This window comes from Squalius cephalus (assembly GCF_949319135.1).
Source record: "Squalius cephalus genome assembly, chromosome: 16".
NCBI lineage: Eukaryota > Metazoa > Chordata > Actinopteri > Cypriniformes > Leuciscidae > Squalius > Squalius cephalus.
In genome coordinates this window covers 35,035,618-35,053,117 of record NC_137137.1, presented here as the reverse complement: position 1 = coordinate 35,053,117, position 17,500 = coordinate 35,035,618, and the positions used below count along the sequence as shown (strand labels likewise).

Genomic DNA, 17,500 nt, shown 5'->3' with positions numbered 1-17,500 from the left:
CACTTTACTCGTCACTTTACTCGACACTTTACTCGTCACTTTACTCGTCACTTTACTCGACACTTTACACCGTCACTTTACTCGACACTTTACTCGTCACTTTACTCGTCACTTTACTCGACACTTTACCCGTCACTTTACCCGACACTTTACCCGTCACTTTACCCGACACTTTACTCGTCACTTTACTCGTCACTTTACCCGTCACTTTACTCGACACTTTACTCGACACTTTACTCGTCACTTTACCCGTCACTTTACTCGACACTTTACCCGTCACTTTACCCGTCACTTTACACGACACTTTACCCGTCACTTTACCCGTCACTTTACTCGTCACTTTACTCGTCACTTTACCCGTCACTTTACTCGACACTTTACCCGTCACTTTACTCGACACTTTACTCGTCACTTTACCCGTCACTTTACTCGACACTTTACTCGTCACTTTACCCGTCACTTTACTCGACACTTTACCCGTCACTTTACTCGACACTTTACTCGTCACTTTACTCGTCACTTTACCCGTCACTTTACTCGACACTTTACTCGACACTTTACTCGTCACTTTACCCGTCACTTTACTCGACACTTTACCCGTCACTTTACCCGTCACTTTACACGACACTTTACCCGTCACTTTACCCGTCACTTTACCCGTCACTTTACTCGACACTTTACTCGACACTTTACTCGACACTTTACTCGTCACTTTACCCGTCACTTCACTCGACACTTCACTCGTCACTTCACTCGACACTTTACTCGTCACTTTACCCGTCACTTTACCCGTCACTTTACCCGTCACTTTACCCGTCACTTTACTCGACACTTTACTCGTCACTTTACCCGTCACTTTACTCGTCACTTTACTCGTCACTTTACCCGACACTTTACCCGTCACTTTACCCGTCACTTTACCCGACACTTTACCCGTCACTTTACCCGACACTTTACTCGACACTTTACCCGTCACTTTACCCGTCACTTTACCCGACACTTTACTCGTCACTTTACCCGTCACTTTACTCGACACTTTACCCGACACTTTACCCGTCACTTTACCCGTCACTTTACTCGTCACTTTACCCGACACTTTACCCGTCACTTTACCCGTCACTTTACCCGTCACTTTACTCGACACTTTACGCGATACTTTACTCGTCACTTTACTCGACACTTTACTCGACACTTTACCCGTCACTTTACCCGTCACTTTACTCGTCACTTTACCCGACACTTTACCCGTCACTTTACCCGTCACTTTACTCGACACTTTACTCGTCACTTTACCCGTCACTTTACTCGACACTTTACTCGTCACTTTACCCGTCACTTTACCCGTCACTTTACCCGTCACTTTACCCGTCACTTTACCCGACACTTTACCCGTCACTTTACCCGTCACTTTACTCGACACTTTACTCGTCACTTTACCCGTCACTTTACTCGACACTTTACCCGTCACTTTACTCGACACTTTACCCGTCACTTTACTCGACACTTTACCCGTCACTTTACCCGTCACTGTACTCGACACTTTACGCTACACTTTACTCAGCGTTCAGCTTCACTGCAGTTCACATCCATAATGCAAATCAACTCATTCTTCCATAAAACTAGCAAGTTTCACGCAACAAACAACAAACACACTTTGTCACTCATAAAACAATCAATTTCCACTTTTGCATAGATGGTGAAATTGAAAGACTAACACTTGAGTTTCAGGTGTTCGTCTAATTGTTGCGACAGTATTTGATTTTTAGTACAGAATATATTTAAATTTGGTATTACTGTAGAAATGCAGCACATCGTGTCTTGCTCAGTTTGATTCGTTCGGTTTTACCTCAAGTTTAACAGTTTTGAAGAGAGTGTGTGAACGTGTAAACTGGCCTGCAGATTCACAGATGAGTTTTACTGGTGTGTGTGTGTGAGAAAAGAGTTAATTTCATTTGAAAAGAAGTGTGTATTGAATGCATTAATGATCCACACACACTCACATACACTGATGTTGAGATCAGTGTGTGAAGAGATGTGAGAGATGGGTCCTAGAGATCATAAAAGCGGTAAGAATGCTTGACTTTAACCCAGTTATGTGTGTGTGCGTCACTTATTTCACACACATCATCAAACTGAGATCAGAAGTGAGTGGGCTCATGTTTGAGGTCGGACACTAAAAATGAACTGTATTCATATTTTTTGCAGATGTTTTACCCGTATTTTGAATTACACTCTGCATTGCAAATGTCTGTAAATGAATGATAATGTCTTGGCAGAAAATTACCTGAGATCTCATTTATAAACGGGGCTTTAAATCTTCATCATGAGTTCTAATCATAAATACAGTGCATGTTCACAATAACTGTTCAAATACATAAAAGAAGGATTTAAACTGTTTTACATCTGATATACACATTTAGATTAAATATGCCATTCTCATAAATGGAGTTAAGCTCTTGAATTACATGAAATCATTACTGAGAAGTTGTAAATTTTTTATATTCTAATAAATAGAAATATTAGTAGTGGATGCGATGCTGTTGAACACTTTAGCTGTGGCATGCTGTGTTTTAATGTTTGCTTAGCGCGTGATAATAGCAGAAAATGTCCATGCAAATGATGATCAATAAAGCACAATAGGGCCTATCTGTTTCCATTAAAAATATAAAAGCAATTAAAAATACTATTTGGCCAGTGGAATGTATTTTATATTATTTGATTTATTTATTCACAAGGCAAGGATCGGCTACTAAATGAATTTTAGTAATGTAATGTGACGCACATCCATATCTCATATTTTCCTAATGTCTTGTACCGTTAAACATGTTATCACGTGGATGAATAATCATATGCAAATGATATGCAGATGAGGATCTCCATAGTAAAACGAGGGGTTGTAAGCTCATGGTTATTTAGGGAAGGAGACGCATGTGAACAATCTTACGCTAACTGGGATTTATAAAGGGTATTTTCAGTTTTTAATGTAGTTTATGTGTCTATGTGGTGTTTTTAATGTGCTTTAAGACAAACCATGTGTAAGTTCATAAGTCGACAGCATTGCTGAGTATTTCCTCCTTAAAACTGCAGTGAACCAAAGACAGTCTCAAAAACACGCTTTGAAATCGCTGGTGTTTCTGACGTCACAAACTACCTTGTAACCAATCAGATCAACGTGTGATCGTCAACCAGTGGATCTCTGAGCTGAGTGAGTGAGTGGAAGCGGGGCTCATTTGCATATTCATAGAACCGCGCATACTAAATGACGCAAGGGTGTCGAGTTACATTCAAGATATTTTAAGGCATGACAAAGGAAAAAAACGTTTAAATCTGTCATTTTGGTGATCAAAGATGAGTTCTAAGGGATGAAATGATGGACTACAGGGGGACTTTAAATGACATGTGGATTAAAACTGATGGATCAAACATAAAATAAAGTGAAACGACAGGTGATTATACGGGAAAAACTCCCCAAACAAAGCTAAAGATGTGCATCTGTGCTCTTACTCTGAGTTCCAGGCTCTCGGGATCTTCCTCGTTCCCTTCATCCAGATCACTGTCTTCATCTGGTGTCGAATCCCGTTTGCTTCCCTCGGGACACATGCCCTCGGTGTGTGTGTCGATGCTGTCGTTCCGGTCCTCCTCCTCCTCGATACGGTCCTCGTTGTGGAAGCCCTCGCCCTCCGTCCCGCACGAGGGACTGTCGATCCCACTGTCCCGGTTCGGGATCTTCCCGTTGGATTCGGGATTCTGCACCGGCTCCGTTGCCTCGTGATTATCCTCCAGTCCACTGCTGGAAAGTGTCTTATGCTCTTTTTGAAGTCCGTCTGCAATTTCGACATCATTCACAGAGTCCGTTTGGAAGGAGTTTACGCTGGACAATCCCAAAAGCTCTGAGATTTCACTGGGTTTAAACACAAGTCCTTCCGCAGAGCCAAAATCCCCAGAATCCTGTGCGGCCGGAGGATCCATGTCGCTCCTTCGCTGGACACCCAGAACCGGAAACCTTGAAAGATAAAGGGACAATAACAGTCGAGAAAATGCAAAAGCTAAACATTTTTGTATCTTAACAAATGTTTTTAGGAAAAACAAACAATAGCCAATCAGAATCCATCCTGCTTTAACGAGCTCGAATATTTAAAGTGACAGACGACAAAACTGCACGTGTTTGTTGTGGGAACGATAATATAGGGTTACACCTCATTTTACAGTGTCCTTGTTACTCTTTACATGTACTTATCATAGTAATGACAGTCAATTATGCATAATTACATGCAACTAATCCTCAACCAAACCCTAATCCTATAGTTTGTTAATATTACTCAGTACTTAGTATAATTACACTGCAACACGGACACCTTAAAATAAAGTGCAACCCTACATTTTAAGGTGCTCTTGTTACAGTGTAATTCTACAAATAAGTACTGAGTAATATTACTAAACAACAGTCCAGGGTTAGGGTTTGGTTGAGGGTTAGTTGCTTGTTATATTGCATTATTTACTGTTTTTCCTATAGTAAGTGGATGTAAGATGTGTAACAGGGACACTGTAAAATAAAGTGTTACCAAATAAAGTGTTACCTAATACAGTTTTATAGTTATTGTTGTTGGTGTGAACAGGCCGTAACACTTCACACGCTCCTGTTAGTTAGTCCGCATTTACTAACTTAAACTAACAATGGGCAATATATTTGTTATGGTATTTATTAATCTTTGTAAATGTTATTAATAAAAACTGTTCATTGTTAGCCCATGTCAACTCAAGTCCTTTAAATAATACTAACAGATACAACTTTTGAGATTAATAAATCTTGAAATTTACATTAACTCAGATTAATAAAAGCTTCAGTATGTTAGTTCATGTTAACTAATATATATTTAACTTATGTTAAGAAATATAACGTAACTGTAAAGTGTTACCCAACAAACATGCAACATTTTATGTTTTTTTTTTTTAATTAAAATAGATAGATTGTATAAAATAGATAGATTGATTGATTGTAATTAATAGATTGATTGTGTAAATGAAAATGGAAATGTATTTATATACAAGAAAAGCCACTAAAATGAACAAAAAAGCCCTCAAATGCAAGATAAGGAGGCTTTGCACAATCAAGATAAAGTAATTACGACAGTAATGATTAAAGTGAAATGTGAATCATGTTCATGCTTACGCTGCATGAAAAATAGTTTTTTTTCAGCGTTGTGTTTTTACCAATCAGCGCATGAGCATATGAAGGCATCGACCAATCAGAGGCAGTCAGATTCAGAAGAAATCCACTGAAAACAAGTTTTTGTTCAGTGCGTGACTAACTCATAAAACATTTTAGAGCGATAATCAACAATAATGATTAGTCATAATAATATAGCAGCCCTACCCTGTAATGATTCCCTTTATAAAGGCATTTACAGTGTCATGCGAGTACATGCTCTGTTCACCCTTTACAGTGTGTACAGATGATGCTTTTATTATTCATATATTGGTAACAGTGTACAGTATTCTGACTGACTGAAGTAACTTAAGCATTTGACAATAAACTCACAGAAAGAACAGAATCAATGATGAAAACATCAGATATGAGACAAATTCAGACTCTAGAAGAGCGACAGTGTTATTACTCAGACTAATGCAGTTCAGTGACTGTGTAAAGTTCATCAGTTATGAAACGAGTTTAGTCCAGCTACAGAAGACAATAGATTCGTCATCAGATCAGTTCAAAAAGGGAAATATTGAGCCTTATGGAAAAGTTAAACACACAGTGTAATATCTACATGTTCTACACACTTTATATTGGTGACTTTAAACACACTGTGTTTGAGCTTATTGAGCTGATGCTGTGTTGTAAAACACTACGGATTGTTTTTTTGTTGCATGTTTAATAAGTTAATTAGAATTTTACATTTTACAAAAAAGCAAAAGAAAACAAGATACATTTAGAGAATATACAAATCAATTAATATTAAAATATCAACAGAAGCGAAATGCATGTAGTTTTAAAATACAAGTGCAATGTGAAAGCATGCATGTGTGCACTGCAACAAATGATCACTTTAAATGTGAGTGGAGAGTAGTTAAAGACACTTCGGTAACACTTTACAATAAGGTTCATTAGTAACATTAACTAACATGAACTTACAATGAGCAATACATTTGTTACAGTATTTATTCATCTTTGTTAATGTTAATAAAAATACAGCTGTTCATTGTTTGTTCACAGTGCATTAACTAATGTTAACAAATACAACCTTTGATTTTAATAATGTATTAGTAAATGTTGAAATTAATATTATTAATAAATGCTGAAGAAGTATTGTTCATTCTTAGTTCATGTTAACAATGTTAGTTAACTAATGTTAACTAATGAGCATTATTGTAAAGTGTTACCGACTCTTGGCATTAGTTAGATCTTGTACCTGGAGTTGCTGCGGATGATCCGGCCCACACTCGGCCCGGCTCGGGGAACGGGTCGCAGGTGCACAGGTTTAGGGGGCACTGAGAGACACACACACAGAGAACACACTCAGACACACTCGATCACACTCCAGATCCTCCATATTCCCATCGCTCCGAATCCAGGAGAGTCGCATGCAAACAAGCAATCGAAAACCAGTTAAGCGTAAAAAAGAAAGATGGAAAGCCTTCAGCTGTCCGAGAAACTGTCAGCTTCCTGAAGTGAGAACAGGAAGTGGAGATGAGCATTCGAAAAGTGCTGCGGTTACTGCGAGATACACACACACACACACACAACAGGGTCGAGAGGATGAAGTGTGTGCGTGCATGAGCAGATAAAATGCTTCAAATGAGAATTAATTTAAGTGTTTGTAGATGAGTTGCGTGTGAATGTTAGAACTCATGAAAAATAATGTTAATGATGCAATTCATAAAGTCGAGCTGAATTCAGGAAGCAGAGTCTAAGTCTGCACTTCCTTCCTCTGTCTGTTTTGCACTATATGTGAAAGCCACAAAAATAGTTCACACACATGTTGCAAACACACGTTTATGCTGAAAAACTAGCAGTGGGATGAATAAAATCATTGATTGGTTGCAGGACTGCTGGTGTCAACGACTGGAAAACGTGTTTAATACCGTGTGGTTTCTGTGCTCTGGGCTTCAGGGGCGTGGCTAAGGGAAGGGGGCGTGGCCTCTCGGTGAGATGGGCGGGGCATGACCTGGGAGGGGGCGGGGTCTTCTTTTTCTGAGGCTGCTCTGCAGATCCACAGGAGTACAAATCTACAAAATAACACAAAGCATTAATGTGTATGTGATGAGACGGATTTGACCAGAATCGGACGAAGAAATTTGATTTCTCGATTTTAAAGGAGTCATAACCTGCAAATTTCACTTTTCCACAAGAATCAATGTATGTTATGATTGCATAATGATTATACACTGGCCGGGAAGCCGATATTTAAAAGTGAAGCGTTTGTTTACCTCAGGGTTTGTAAAATAGCCCACGTGCACGCGCACTAAAAAACGAGATTTTGATTTCAGCCCCGTCTTGACGTCAAGACGGGGCAGGATATACCATATATGGACACCGCAGCAGGAAGCCCGCCCTTCCCCTCTCCCCCTCATATTCAGTTCAGTCGCGAAAGATGGAGAAACCGAGTGCACACGTGAGTTGCTCTGTGGTTGACTGCCAGAAACAACATGCGAATGTGTTTTCTATACCAAAAACGGACCAAACTATCAGGGACCAGTGGATAAAATTCATTTTTAATGACGCTGTCCCAGCAACACTTTCAACTGGCTTATTGTTCGGTGTCTGCGCTAAACATTTTACGCCGGAATCATTCACAAATTTGGGCCAATATCAGGCGAAGTTGGCCACGAAGCTCCGTTCGAAAAAAGGTGCCATTCCAACCATCCGGGACTTGCCTGAAATTGAAACGGTAAGACTGTTTTTATTGCTCTACTGTGTGTAACAAACAGCAGCTAACTACTAATGCGGCTATTGTATGTAACGTTAGCTTCAAGGTAAACACGGGGAATGGACTCTACGTCCACGACAGCAAAACATCGCATCAGATCTCGCGAGACAATAATGCCTTCAGAAATAAAGGTTTTAGGAGCTCTGTTTTTATTATTTTTTCCACTTTTATTTTTTAGAAGGGCATGAAAGACTATAATACAGCAGTAGGTATCCAAATTAAGACTAGGTTATGACTCCTTTAAACGATTTTCATTTTAAAGCACCGATATTCCTTCTTAAATCCCATGGATTGATCTTTTAGTCTAACTTTGTAGCTCCTCCCATCCAATAAATAGAAATAAGCTTTGCACGTTGTCACTTCTGATATGAAACAGTCTCAGATTTCAGATTCTGTCCATAAATGTGTGTGTGTGTGTTTAATGTGTGTGACAGATGAACTGATCATCTCTTCCTCTTTACTACTAGTTACAGCAGCAAATAAACATCAGTGAACATCAGAAGGAAAGTTGAAAGATACAGAACAACTTCCTGAAATCAATCATGTCTCATGAAATCCATCAATCCATGTTTCAACGTCAATAACACAGCCGGAGAACAATAACTATAATATCACAGTCACATTTACCTAGAAATGTTTTTACCTATTTAGAAAGGACATTTAATGAGCATAAACACGATAAGTCAGCTATAAAAATAACTATAGAGAGGAGCGTTCTGATTAATACATGCACTATATTACATAATTATTATATTTTTACTCAGTGTTCTTCAATATTTAATATGTTTTTTGGTGGTTTTATATGACAGACACCATTTAAATGCTTACTATATAAAAAAATGAGTATGTCATTCAAAATGTAATACTATAACATTATTATTTTAAAAACTTGTAACATAAATGTAAGTAGCCAACAAATAAGTTAATTTTAACATGTAATATTCCCTGTATAGTTTACAGCATTGCATTAGCCTTTGGGTTAACTTGGGTATATTTACATCTATCTGAATGTTGATTAATGAACACTGTGCGTTTTGAAATAAATAAAAAAATCCCAAAATAAGGAGATTTGCCCTGTACTGTACCTGATAGGCCCCAATTAAATGATACAAAATTGAATTGAAATTGAATAGAAACGAATCGCAAGCTTATGAATCAAAACCTACCAGCAGCTTTACAGTTTTCTGAAGCGGTGTGACTACTTTCATAAACGTGCTTCCAGTGTGTATGCCGTGGGTAAACAATATCAGTGTGTATCACGAGAAGATTACCGTAAGCTTTAATGGTTTCACATGAGTTTGACTGTGAGCTAGTTGTGTTTTAGAAGTCTTGAGGCTGTACTGTTTTAAAGTGTGAATATTGTGAATATTTTATAATTTGAGTATTGCCACGATTCCCAGTGTCTCATGGACTGTTATTTTGATATTCTGTTCCTGTGGTTTAGTTCCGGTTTCCTCGTTTCTACTGTCATCTTGTTAGTTTCCACAGATGCGCTTGTTTGCTATCTTGTCGATGAATCACCATCATCTGTCCTTCATTTAGCCTCGTGTTACTTCAGTGTATTTAAACCTAATCTTCAGTTCAGTTCGTGCTGGTGTTATAGTTCCTAGTGGTTATTAAATATAAGTTAATATAAGTACGTGACAAACATTTACATTTGAACATTGGCTGATAGACTCGCACTGTAACACGACATTGGATCATTTCTCCAAACTGAGTTATGAGTTATTTGACAGCATGTTGTAGCCCAAAGACATGAGACCAGAGTTTATGATGAACTCAGAACATTTCTTTAAAAAAACACCACAACAATAAAGGCATATGTGAGACATTTCACAGTCTAATTACCATTCTGCTGTTTCCTCTCTTTATATCACACACACACACACACTTTATCTCAACACACTGAACCATCAGCACAGACACAGTTACATCTCAAACTCTATTTACATGAGCGTTTGGCCCCGACAGTCTCGAAGTCAAATACATGTAGATTAACAATACGTTTCACAGGAATGAGGTCAATAAGTACATAAACCAACATGTAATATTCTCCTAAATGATGGGATTAAATGGAAGCTTCAGATAATCTCAGAGAAAAGTCCTCAATCTCTCAAACTCTGCTTACTTCGACCAAGATAACAGAAGTCTGCCATCAAAACTAAGATCTCGAACTCAGACACAAATGATACTCCAGACTGGTACTAGAAGTCAATCCTAGAGTCTACTGGAGAATATAAACTATTTTAGGAGAAACGTCAGAGAAGTTGATGTTCACAATTTGGATACTTAAAACAAAATGATTGTGATTATTGATATCTCTTGTTAGCTGTGAAAGAGCTTTGAGAAATAATGTAAAGTCAAAGAAAGAGAGAAAAACACAGAAGTCTTACTTCATGCTCTGCTAGTCCAATATGTTTTTCTCCTCAGGACTGACTCAAACTGTGTGTGTGTGTGTGTGTGTGTGTGTGTGTGTGTGTGTGTGTGTGTGTGTGTGTGCGTGCGTGTGTGTATTCAGCCTCCTCCCTGTTATGAATATGTAAAGCACAAACACACACACACACACAGGTGAGTAAAACTGAGCTGTCACTGACTGCACCTGCTGTTGTAAGCAGTGGAGAACTATACCTGCCAAACCTGCTTTGTGTGTGTGTGTGTGTGTGTGTGTGTGTGTGTGTGTGTGTGTGTGTGTGTGTGTCTAATGAGCTAAATCCGACAACACCTGCCTTTGAGAACATTTGGGAGATTCCTTAATTATAGGACACTGTTTTAATTAAGCAAATTTGACCCTATTCACTTTCTCCAAATGCACGTTCCCGGTTTTATTATGAACAAGTCATGAATTCATGTCATTCCAAATACGAGAAAAGGGGATTCGTAATCTATCAAATAAAAAAAAATACAAAAATAAAAGTTGATGTCATTCAGTTGACATTCAGTTGATGTCATTAATCCCTCTTATTGTTCAACCGTCTGTCATATAGAGACACCAGTCTATTCCTCATCCTACATGTGTTTATTCACGTTGAAGATCCTGCTTCACTGTGAAATACATCATATTATATATGTAAAAAGATAAATAATGGGAGAAGCCCAAATAACTGATTTATTTCCTCTTTGAATTAATAATTTATAAAAATTTTATTTATTAAAGAAAGTTGAGCTCTGTTTTGTGGCTTATTGAGAGGCACTCCTAAATCTAAGCAATAGCTGCAATGATAATTCATGCTCTTCACACACACACACACACACACACACACACACACACGGTTTCCATGTTTTATGGGGACTTCCCATAGACATAATAGTTTTTATACTGTGCAAACAGTATATTCAAATTCTGTACTCTCTCACTCTCTCACTCTCTCACACACTCAATCAATCACACTCACACACTAACACTCACTCTCTCTCACACACACACACACACTCACACACACACACACACACACACACACACACACACACACACACACACACACACACACACACACACACACACACACTCACTCACACACACACTCAATCAATCAATCACACTCACACACTAACACTCACACACTCAGACACTCACTCACTCACTCACTCACTCAATCAATCAATCACACTCACACACTAACACTCACTCACTCAATCACACTCACACACACACACACACACACACACACTCAGACACTCACTCACTCACTCACTCACTCAATCAATCAATCACACTCACACACTAACACTCACTCACTCAATCACACTCACACACACACACACACACACTCACAGACACTCACTCACTCACTCACACACACACTCAATCAATCACACTCACACACTAACACTCACACACTCACTCACTCACTCACTCAATCAATCACACTCACACACTAACACTCACTCACTCACACACACACACACTCACAGACACTCACTCACTCAATCACACTCACACACTAACACTCACTCACACTTACACACTAACACTCACTCACACACTAACACTTACACACTAACACTCACTCACACACTAACACTCACACACACTAACACTTACACACTAACACTCACTCACACACTAACACTCACACACTAAAGGCCCGTTCACACCAAGCACGATAACTATAAAGATAACGATAAAGATAACTATATATGCGTCCACACCAACGACCGATAACGGTCTTTTTATTCTAGCACGCGCGCGCCCGGATGATCCAGATCCATTTTAAATGCGCGAGACCTTTAAATTAGAATGGATTCTGATTGGCTGTCAGTGTTTTATCGTTCGACAGCTGGAAAAAAATCGTTCTGAAAGTGATCCCAACGATATCGTTCCTCATATCTTTATCGTTATAGTTATGGTGTGAACTCTGTTATTCTTTAATATGGAGAATGATTTTTAGAATTATATCTTTATCGTTATCTTTATAGTTATCGTCCTTGGTGTGAACGGGCCTTAACACACACACACACACACACACACACACACACACACACACACACACACACACACACACACACACACACACACACACACACACACACACTCACTCACTCACTCACTCACTCAATGACACTCACACACTAACACTCACTCGCACACTCACACTCACACACACACTCACACACACATTCACTCACACACACACTCACACTTTCAATCACACTCAAACACTCACACACACACGACAGGGCATTTCACATTGCATGACTTTACAATAGGAAGAATCGCCGACAACTTCTGTCTGGTCTGCAAACTGCGTTTCACAACCAGACTCACACAAGAAGTGATCAGGAAATAATGCAAGATCAAGCGTGCAGAGTTCTCGCGCGAGACTGAAATTATTACAAAGTACAGCCCGCAAGAAGCTTGCAATCCAAATTGTCTGTGCGCAGATTTGCAATGAAAAGGAGAACAAGAAAAACAGATTATGCAGGAGGAAATAGTTGGGGAGACGAGGGGAGCAAGGATTGTGTTTCTGCAAAGAGAGTTGGGGGAAAATAAATAATTTTGTAATCGGCTCCTGGTCAAGCAAATGTTTGTGCTTTTTTTCTGTTTGATATAAGAGTAAATATATATTAAAATACTGATATTCTGGTCTATAACTTCTCCCCGAATCCAGATATTTAGCATGGCAAATATCTCACGGGCGTCGGCGACTCGTCTGCGGTTCTCTCAGATCTTTGATAATTCACACTGCGTGATTGTCACTCGCTTGCATGAGCACCGATTTGCCTATAATTTGGGGCATTTGTCTGCAATTTTGCAAAACCTGTCGGCGAGTGAAAATTGGGGCTATAATTGTGCAGTGTGAACTCGACATAAAGGAGCCATGTCTGACCAGGTGTGTGAGCCAGTCCCTATGTCCATTCAGTGGGAATACTCATCGAGAATAAGGTCATGGAATAGAGCCGCACCCAAACTCTAAAGACTGATGTGAGTGTGTTGAACTCAAACTCTATTGTAAAGATCTAGTAATGTGAAAAGATTAGTACCATGCCTGTGTTTTAATGCCGGTTTTTCCTCATTACCTTGGCTCCACCTGAGACGTCATCCTTACGACTCCACTTTGACTCCTCGCTCCCTCGGCTCCACCTGAGTCCGTCATCCTTACGGCTCCACCTTGACTCCTCGCTCCCTCGGCTCCACCTGAGACTGCCGTCCTTACGGCTCCACCTTGACTCCTCGCTCCCTCGGCTTCACCTGAGTCCGTCATCCTTACAGCTCCACCTTGACTCCTCGCTCCCTCGGCTCCACCTGAGACCGTCATCCTTATGGTTTCACCTTGACTCCTCGCTCACTCGGCTCCACCTGAGTCGTCATCCTTAAGCCTCCACCTTGACTCATCACTTCCTTGGCTCCACCTGAGACCGTTGTCCTTACGGCTCCAATTTGACTCCTCGCTCCCTCGGCTCCACCTGAGACCATCATCCTTACGGCTCCACCTTGACTCCTCGCTCCCTCTGCTCCACCTGAGACCGTCATCCTTACGGCTCCACCTTGACTCCTCGCTCCCTCTGCTCCACCTGAGACCGTTATCCTTATGGCTCCACCTTGACTCCTCACTCCCTCGGCTCCACCTGAGACCGTCATCCTTACGGCTCCACCTTGACTCCTCACTCCCTTGGCTCCACCTGAGACCGTCATCCTTACGGCTTCACCTTGACTCCTCGCTCCCTCGGCTCCACCTGAGTCGTCATTCTTACGGCTTCACCTTGACTTCTCGCTCCCTCGGCTCCATCTGAGACTGTCGTCCTTACGGCTCCACCTTGACTCCTCGCTCCCTCGGCTCCACCTGAGACCGTCATCCTTACGGCTTCACCTTGACTCCTCGCTCCCTCGGCTCCACCTGAGACCGTCATCCTTACGGCTCCACCTTGACTCCTCGCTCCCTCGGCTCCACCTGAGTCGTCATCCTTACGGCTTCACCTTGACTTCTCGCTCCCTCGGCTCCACCTGAGACCATCATCCTTACGGCTCCACCTTGACTCCTCGCTCCCTCTGCTCCACCTGAGACCGTCATCCTTACGGCTCCACCTTGACTCCTCGCTCCCTTGGCTCCACCTGAGACCGTTATCCTTATGGCTCCACCTTGACTCCTCACTCCCTCGGCTCCACCTGAGACCGTCATCCTTACGGCTCCACCTTGACTCCTCGCTCCCTCTGCTCCACCTGAGACCGTCATCCTTACGGCTTCACCTTGACTCCTCGCTCCCTTGGCTCCACCTGAGACCGTTATCCTTATGGCTCCACCTTGACTCCTCACTCCCTCGGCTCCACCTGAGACCGTCATCCTTACGGTTCCACCTTGACTCCTCGCTCCCTTGGCTCCACCTGAGACCATCATCCTTACGGCTTCACCTTGACTCCTCGCTCCCTCGGCTCCACCTGAGTCGTCATCCTTACGGCTTCACCTTGACTTCTCGCTCCCTCGGCTCCACCTGAGACTGTCGTCCTTACGGCTCCACCTTGACTCCTCGCTCACTCGGCTCCACCTGAGTCGTCATCCTTACGGCTTCACCTTGACTCCTCGCTCCCTCGGCTCCACCTGAGACTGTCGTCCTTACGGCTGCACTTTGACTCCTCGCTCCCTCGGCTCCACCTGAGACTGTCGTCCTTACGGCTGCACTTTGACTCCTCGCTCACTCGGCTCCACCTGAGTACTTCGTCTTTACAGCTACACTTTGACTCCTCACTCCCTTGGCTCCACCTGGGTCGTCATCCTTACGGCTTCACCTTGACTCCTCACTCCCTTGGCTCCACCTGAGTCGTCATCCTTACGGCTTCACCTTGACTCCTCGCTCCCTCGGCTCCACCTGAGACTGTCGTCTTTACGGCTCCACCTTGACTCCTCACTCACTTGGCTCCACCTGAGACCGTCGTCCTTATGGCTCCACATTGACTCCTCACACCCTCGGCTCCACCTGAGACTGTCGTCTTTACGGCTCCACCTTGACTTCTCACTCCCTTGGCTCCACCTGAGACCATCGTCCTTACGGCTCTACCTTGACTCCTTGCTCCCTCGGCTCCACCTGAGACTGTCGTCTTTACGGCTCCACCTTAACTCCTCACTCCCTTGGCTCCACCTGAGACCGACGTCCTTACGGCTCCACATTGACTCCTCGCACCCTCGGCTCCACCTGAGTCCGTCGTCCTTGTGGCTCCACTTTGACTCCTCGCTCACTCGGTTCCACCTGAGTGCTTCATCCTTACAGCTACACTTTGACTCCTCACTCCCTTGGCTCCACCTGAGACCGTTGTCCTTACGGCTCCACATTGACTCCTCGCTCACTCGGCTCCACCTGAGTCCGTCATCCTTACGGCTCCAACCTTGACTCCTTACTGTCATCCTAACGGCTCCACTGTAAGTGATCCGACTTGGTCAGTCGTCTCTCTGTCTTCGCCACAGACTTCAGGGCCTTCAGCTGCGCCTTGTTCCTCCTTTTCTCCAGCTCTACTTTAGTCTTCCGGTACCCTGGTTCCAGCTCGGCCACTCATCACACGGCTCCGCCTTGGCCTCCAGGTCCTTCGGTGCCATCTGGTTTCTTTGGCTCTTCCATTACGCCTTGCCTCTCCACCAAGGTTCCTCCCTCCATCGGCCCCACTGTGGGCCACTTATAGTGTTTTTGTTTACTAAGATCCTGAAAAGGGTGTACCTAAGTGTATTTTTGATTAAAGATTCCGTTTACAAATAGATTCAGCTTTTTTATTTTCCTTTTTGCCTCAACCGCTGGTGACAATTACATTTAGGGATGCACCGATATGAAAATTTTCGATAATACCGATAACCAGGCCATCGGGCAGACCGGGCACTTTCCCGGTGGGCCAACATGCTTTTTGGGCTGATACATCTCATACTTTAAAAAAATTAAAAAAATAAAATATAAAAATAGATAGATTTTTTTTTGTTGTTGTCTGAACAGCCCATAAAACTCGTACATCGGCGGCCCATTCGTTTAGTTTTGTTTTGCTTAATTGGTGGTGCTGGGCTCTTTGTGCTGGTGTAATGCATTGGACAAAAAAAGTCAGCATTGTTTTTTTCTTTTTGTCTCACAGACCGGCCCATGAAACACGTAGATCAGCGGCCCATTGGTTCTTTTCTTGATTGACACTGGGCTGGTCCAATCACATCTTTAAACACCTCCCCCTCTGGGCACTGAGCAAGTGTGCAGTGTCAGTGTGTATCTGTCAACATAGTCAGAGAGACGCAAGGAATGTGGAGAGAAATAGCGTGAAAAAATTAAACAGGCCCTTCAAGTGTCTGATGAGGATAGTGAGGAGGATCAGGAGAGAGATGAGTGAGTGTGGAGAACTGCGGTAAGCAGAACTAGCCTACTTCCAGAACACTTAGGCCATGAGTGTAGGAACCCACTACCCAGTTACGCATTATTTCCACACTCACCACAGATTTACCAGAAATCCTGTGGGAAACACTGGTATTGCTATGCCAATGCATCTTATCGCATCTCACTGTGGAGTATAGTTCAATTATATTTTACAATTAGTAGTTATTTCATCTGTTAACACTTACTCATTCCTACTCACTCGTTACATGGCATTAGTGGCTTTAAGGTTTTAAAAATCCAAATTTTTATAGAATTTTTGAGAGCGTGATTTAAAAAAACAAAAGTCTCACCGTTAAATCCACGTCTCAAACACACACTTATAATGACGTTCTCATGATAATGTCATGTAGCCGATACGACAGACTTCCGCTGCACATGTTGCACTGAACTGTATTTTCCTTTTTTCTCCAATTATATTTCAAGCAATTCATAATCATCATGTTGATCAGTGCGCATCTGAAGTGTCTCAGCTGGAGGAAATAATATATTATTTATCGGCTTTTATATATCGGACACATTTTCTTATCGGGCCGATAACGATAACATTAAAAATGAACATATATCGGCCGATACAGATTTGGTGATCTTTTCCTGGGGATTGAATCCATGACTTTGGCGTTGCGAGTGGCGTGATGCACTGTTTGAACTACAGGAATCCAGAAATCACATTAAACATGGGTGTTGCATGCTGACACACAAACTGCACACACACACATCAGGATGTGGACAGTGGGAGAGGA

At 42.0% G+C, this 17,500-nt stretch overlaps 1 protein-coding gene across 5 annotated transcripts in view; it reads right to left on the bottom strand.

The window, feature by feature from the left end:
* fgd (faciogenital dysplasia) overlaps positions 1–17,500 on the bottom strand; it is a 68,538-nt gene that overhangs the window by 20,734 nt on the left and 30,304 nt on the right. For 3 of the 5 annotated variants that reach the window (XM_079896307.1, XM_079896306.1, XM_079896310.1), the window contains exons 2-4: positions 7,084–7,227; positions 6,411–6,489; positions 3,505–4,003 (exon numbers count right to left, since the gene is read on the bottom strand). In XM_079896307.1, coding sequence (XP_079752433.1) covers positions 3,505–4,003; positions 6,411–6,489; positions 7,084–7,227 — 722 coding nt within the window. Of the gene's footprint in view, positions 1–3,504; positions 4,004–6,410; positions 6,490–7,083; positions 7,228–10,321; positions 10,419–17,500 lie in introns of those variants that run through there. The other 2 variants (XM_079896309.1, XM_079896308.1) reach the window with 2 other exon arrangements.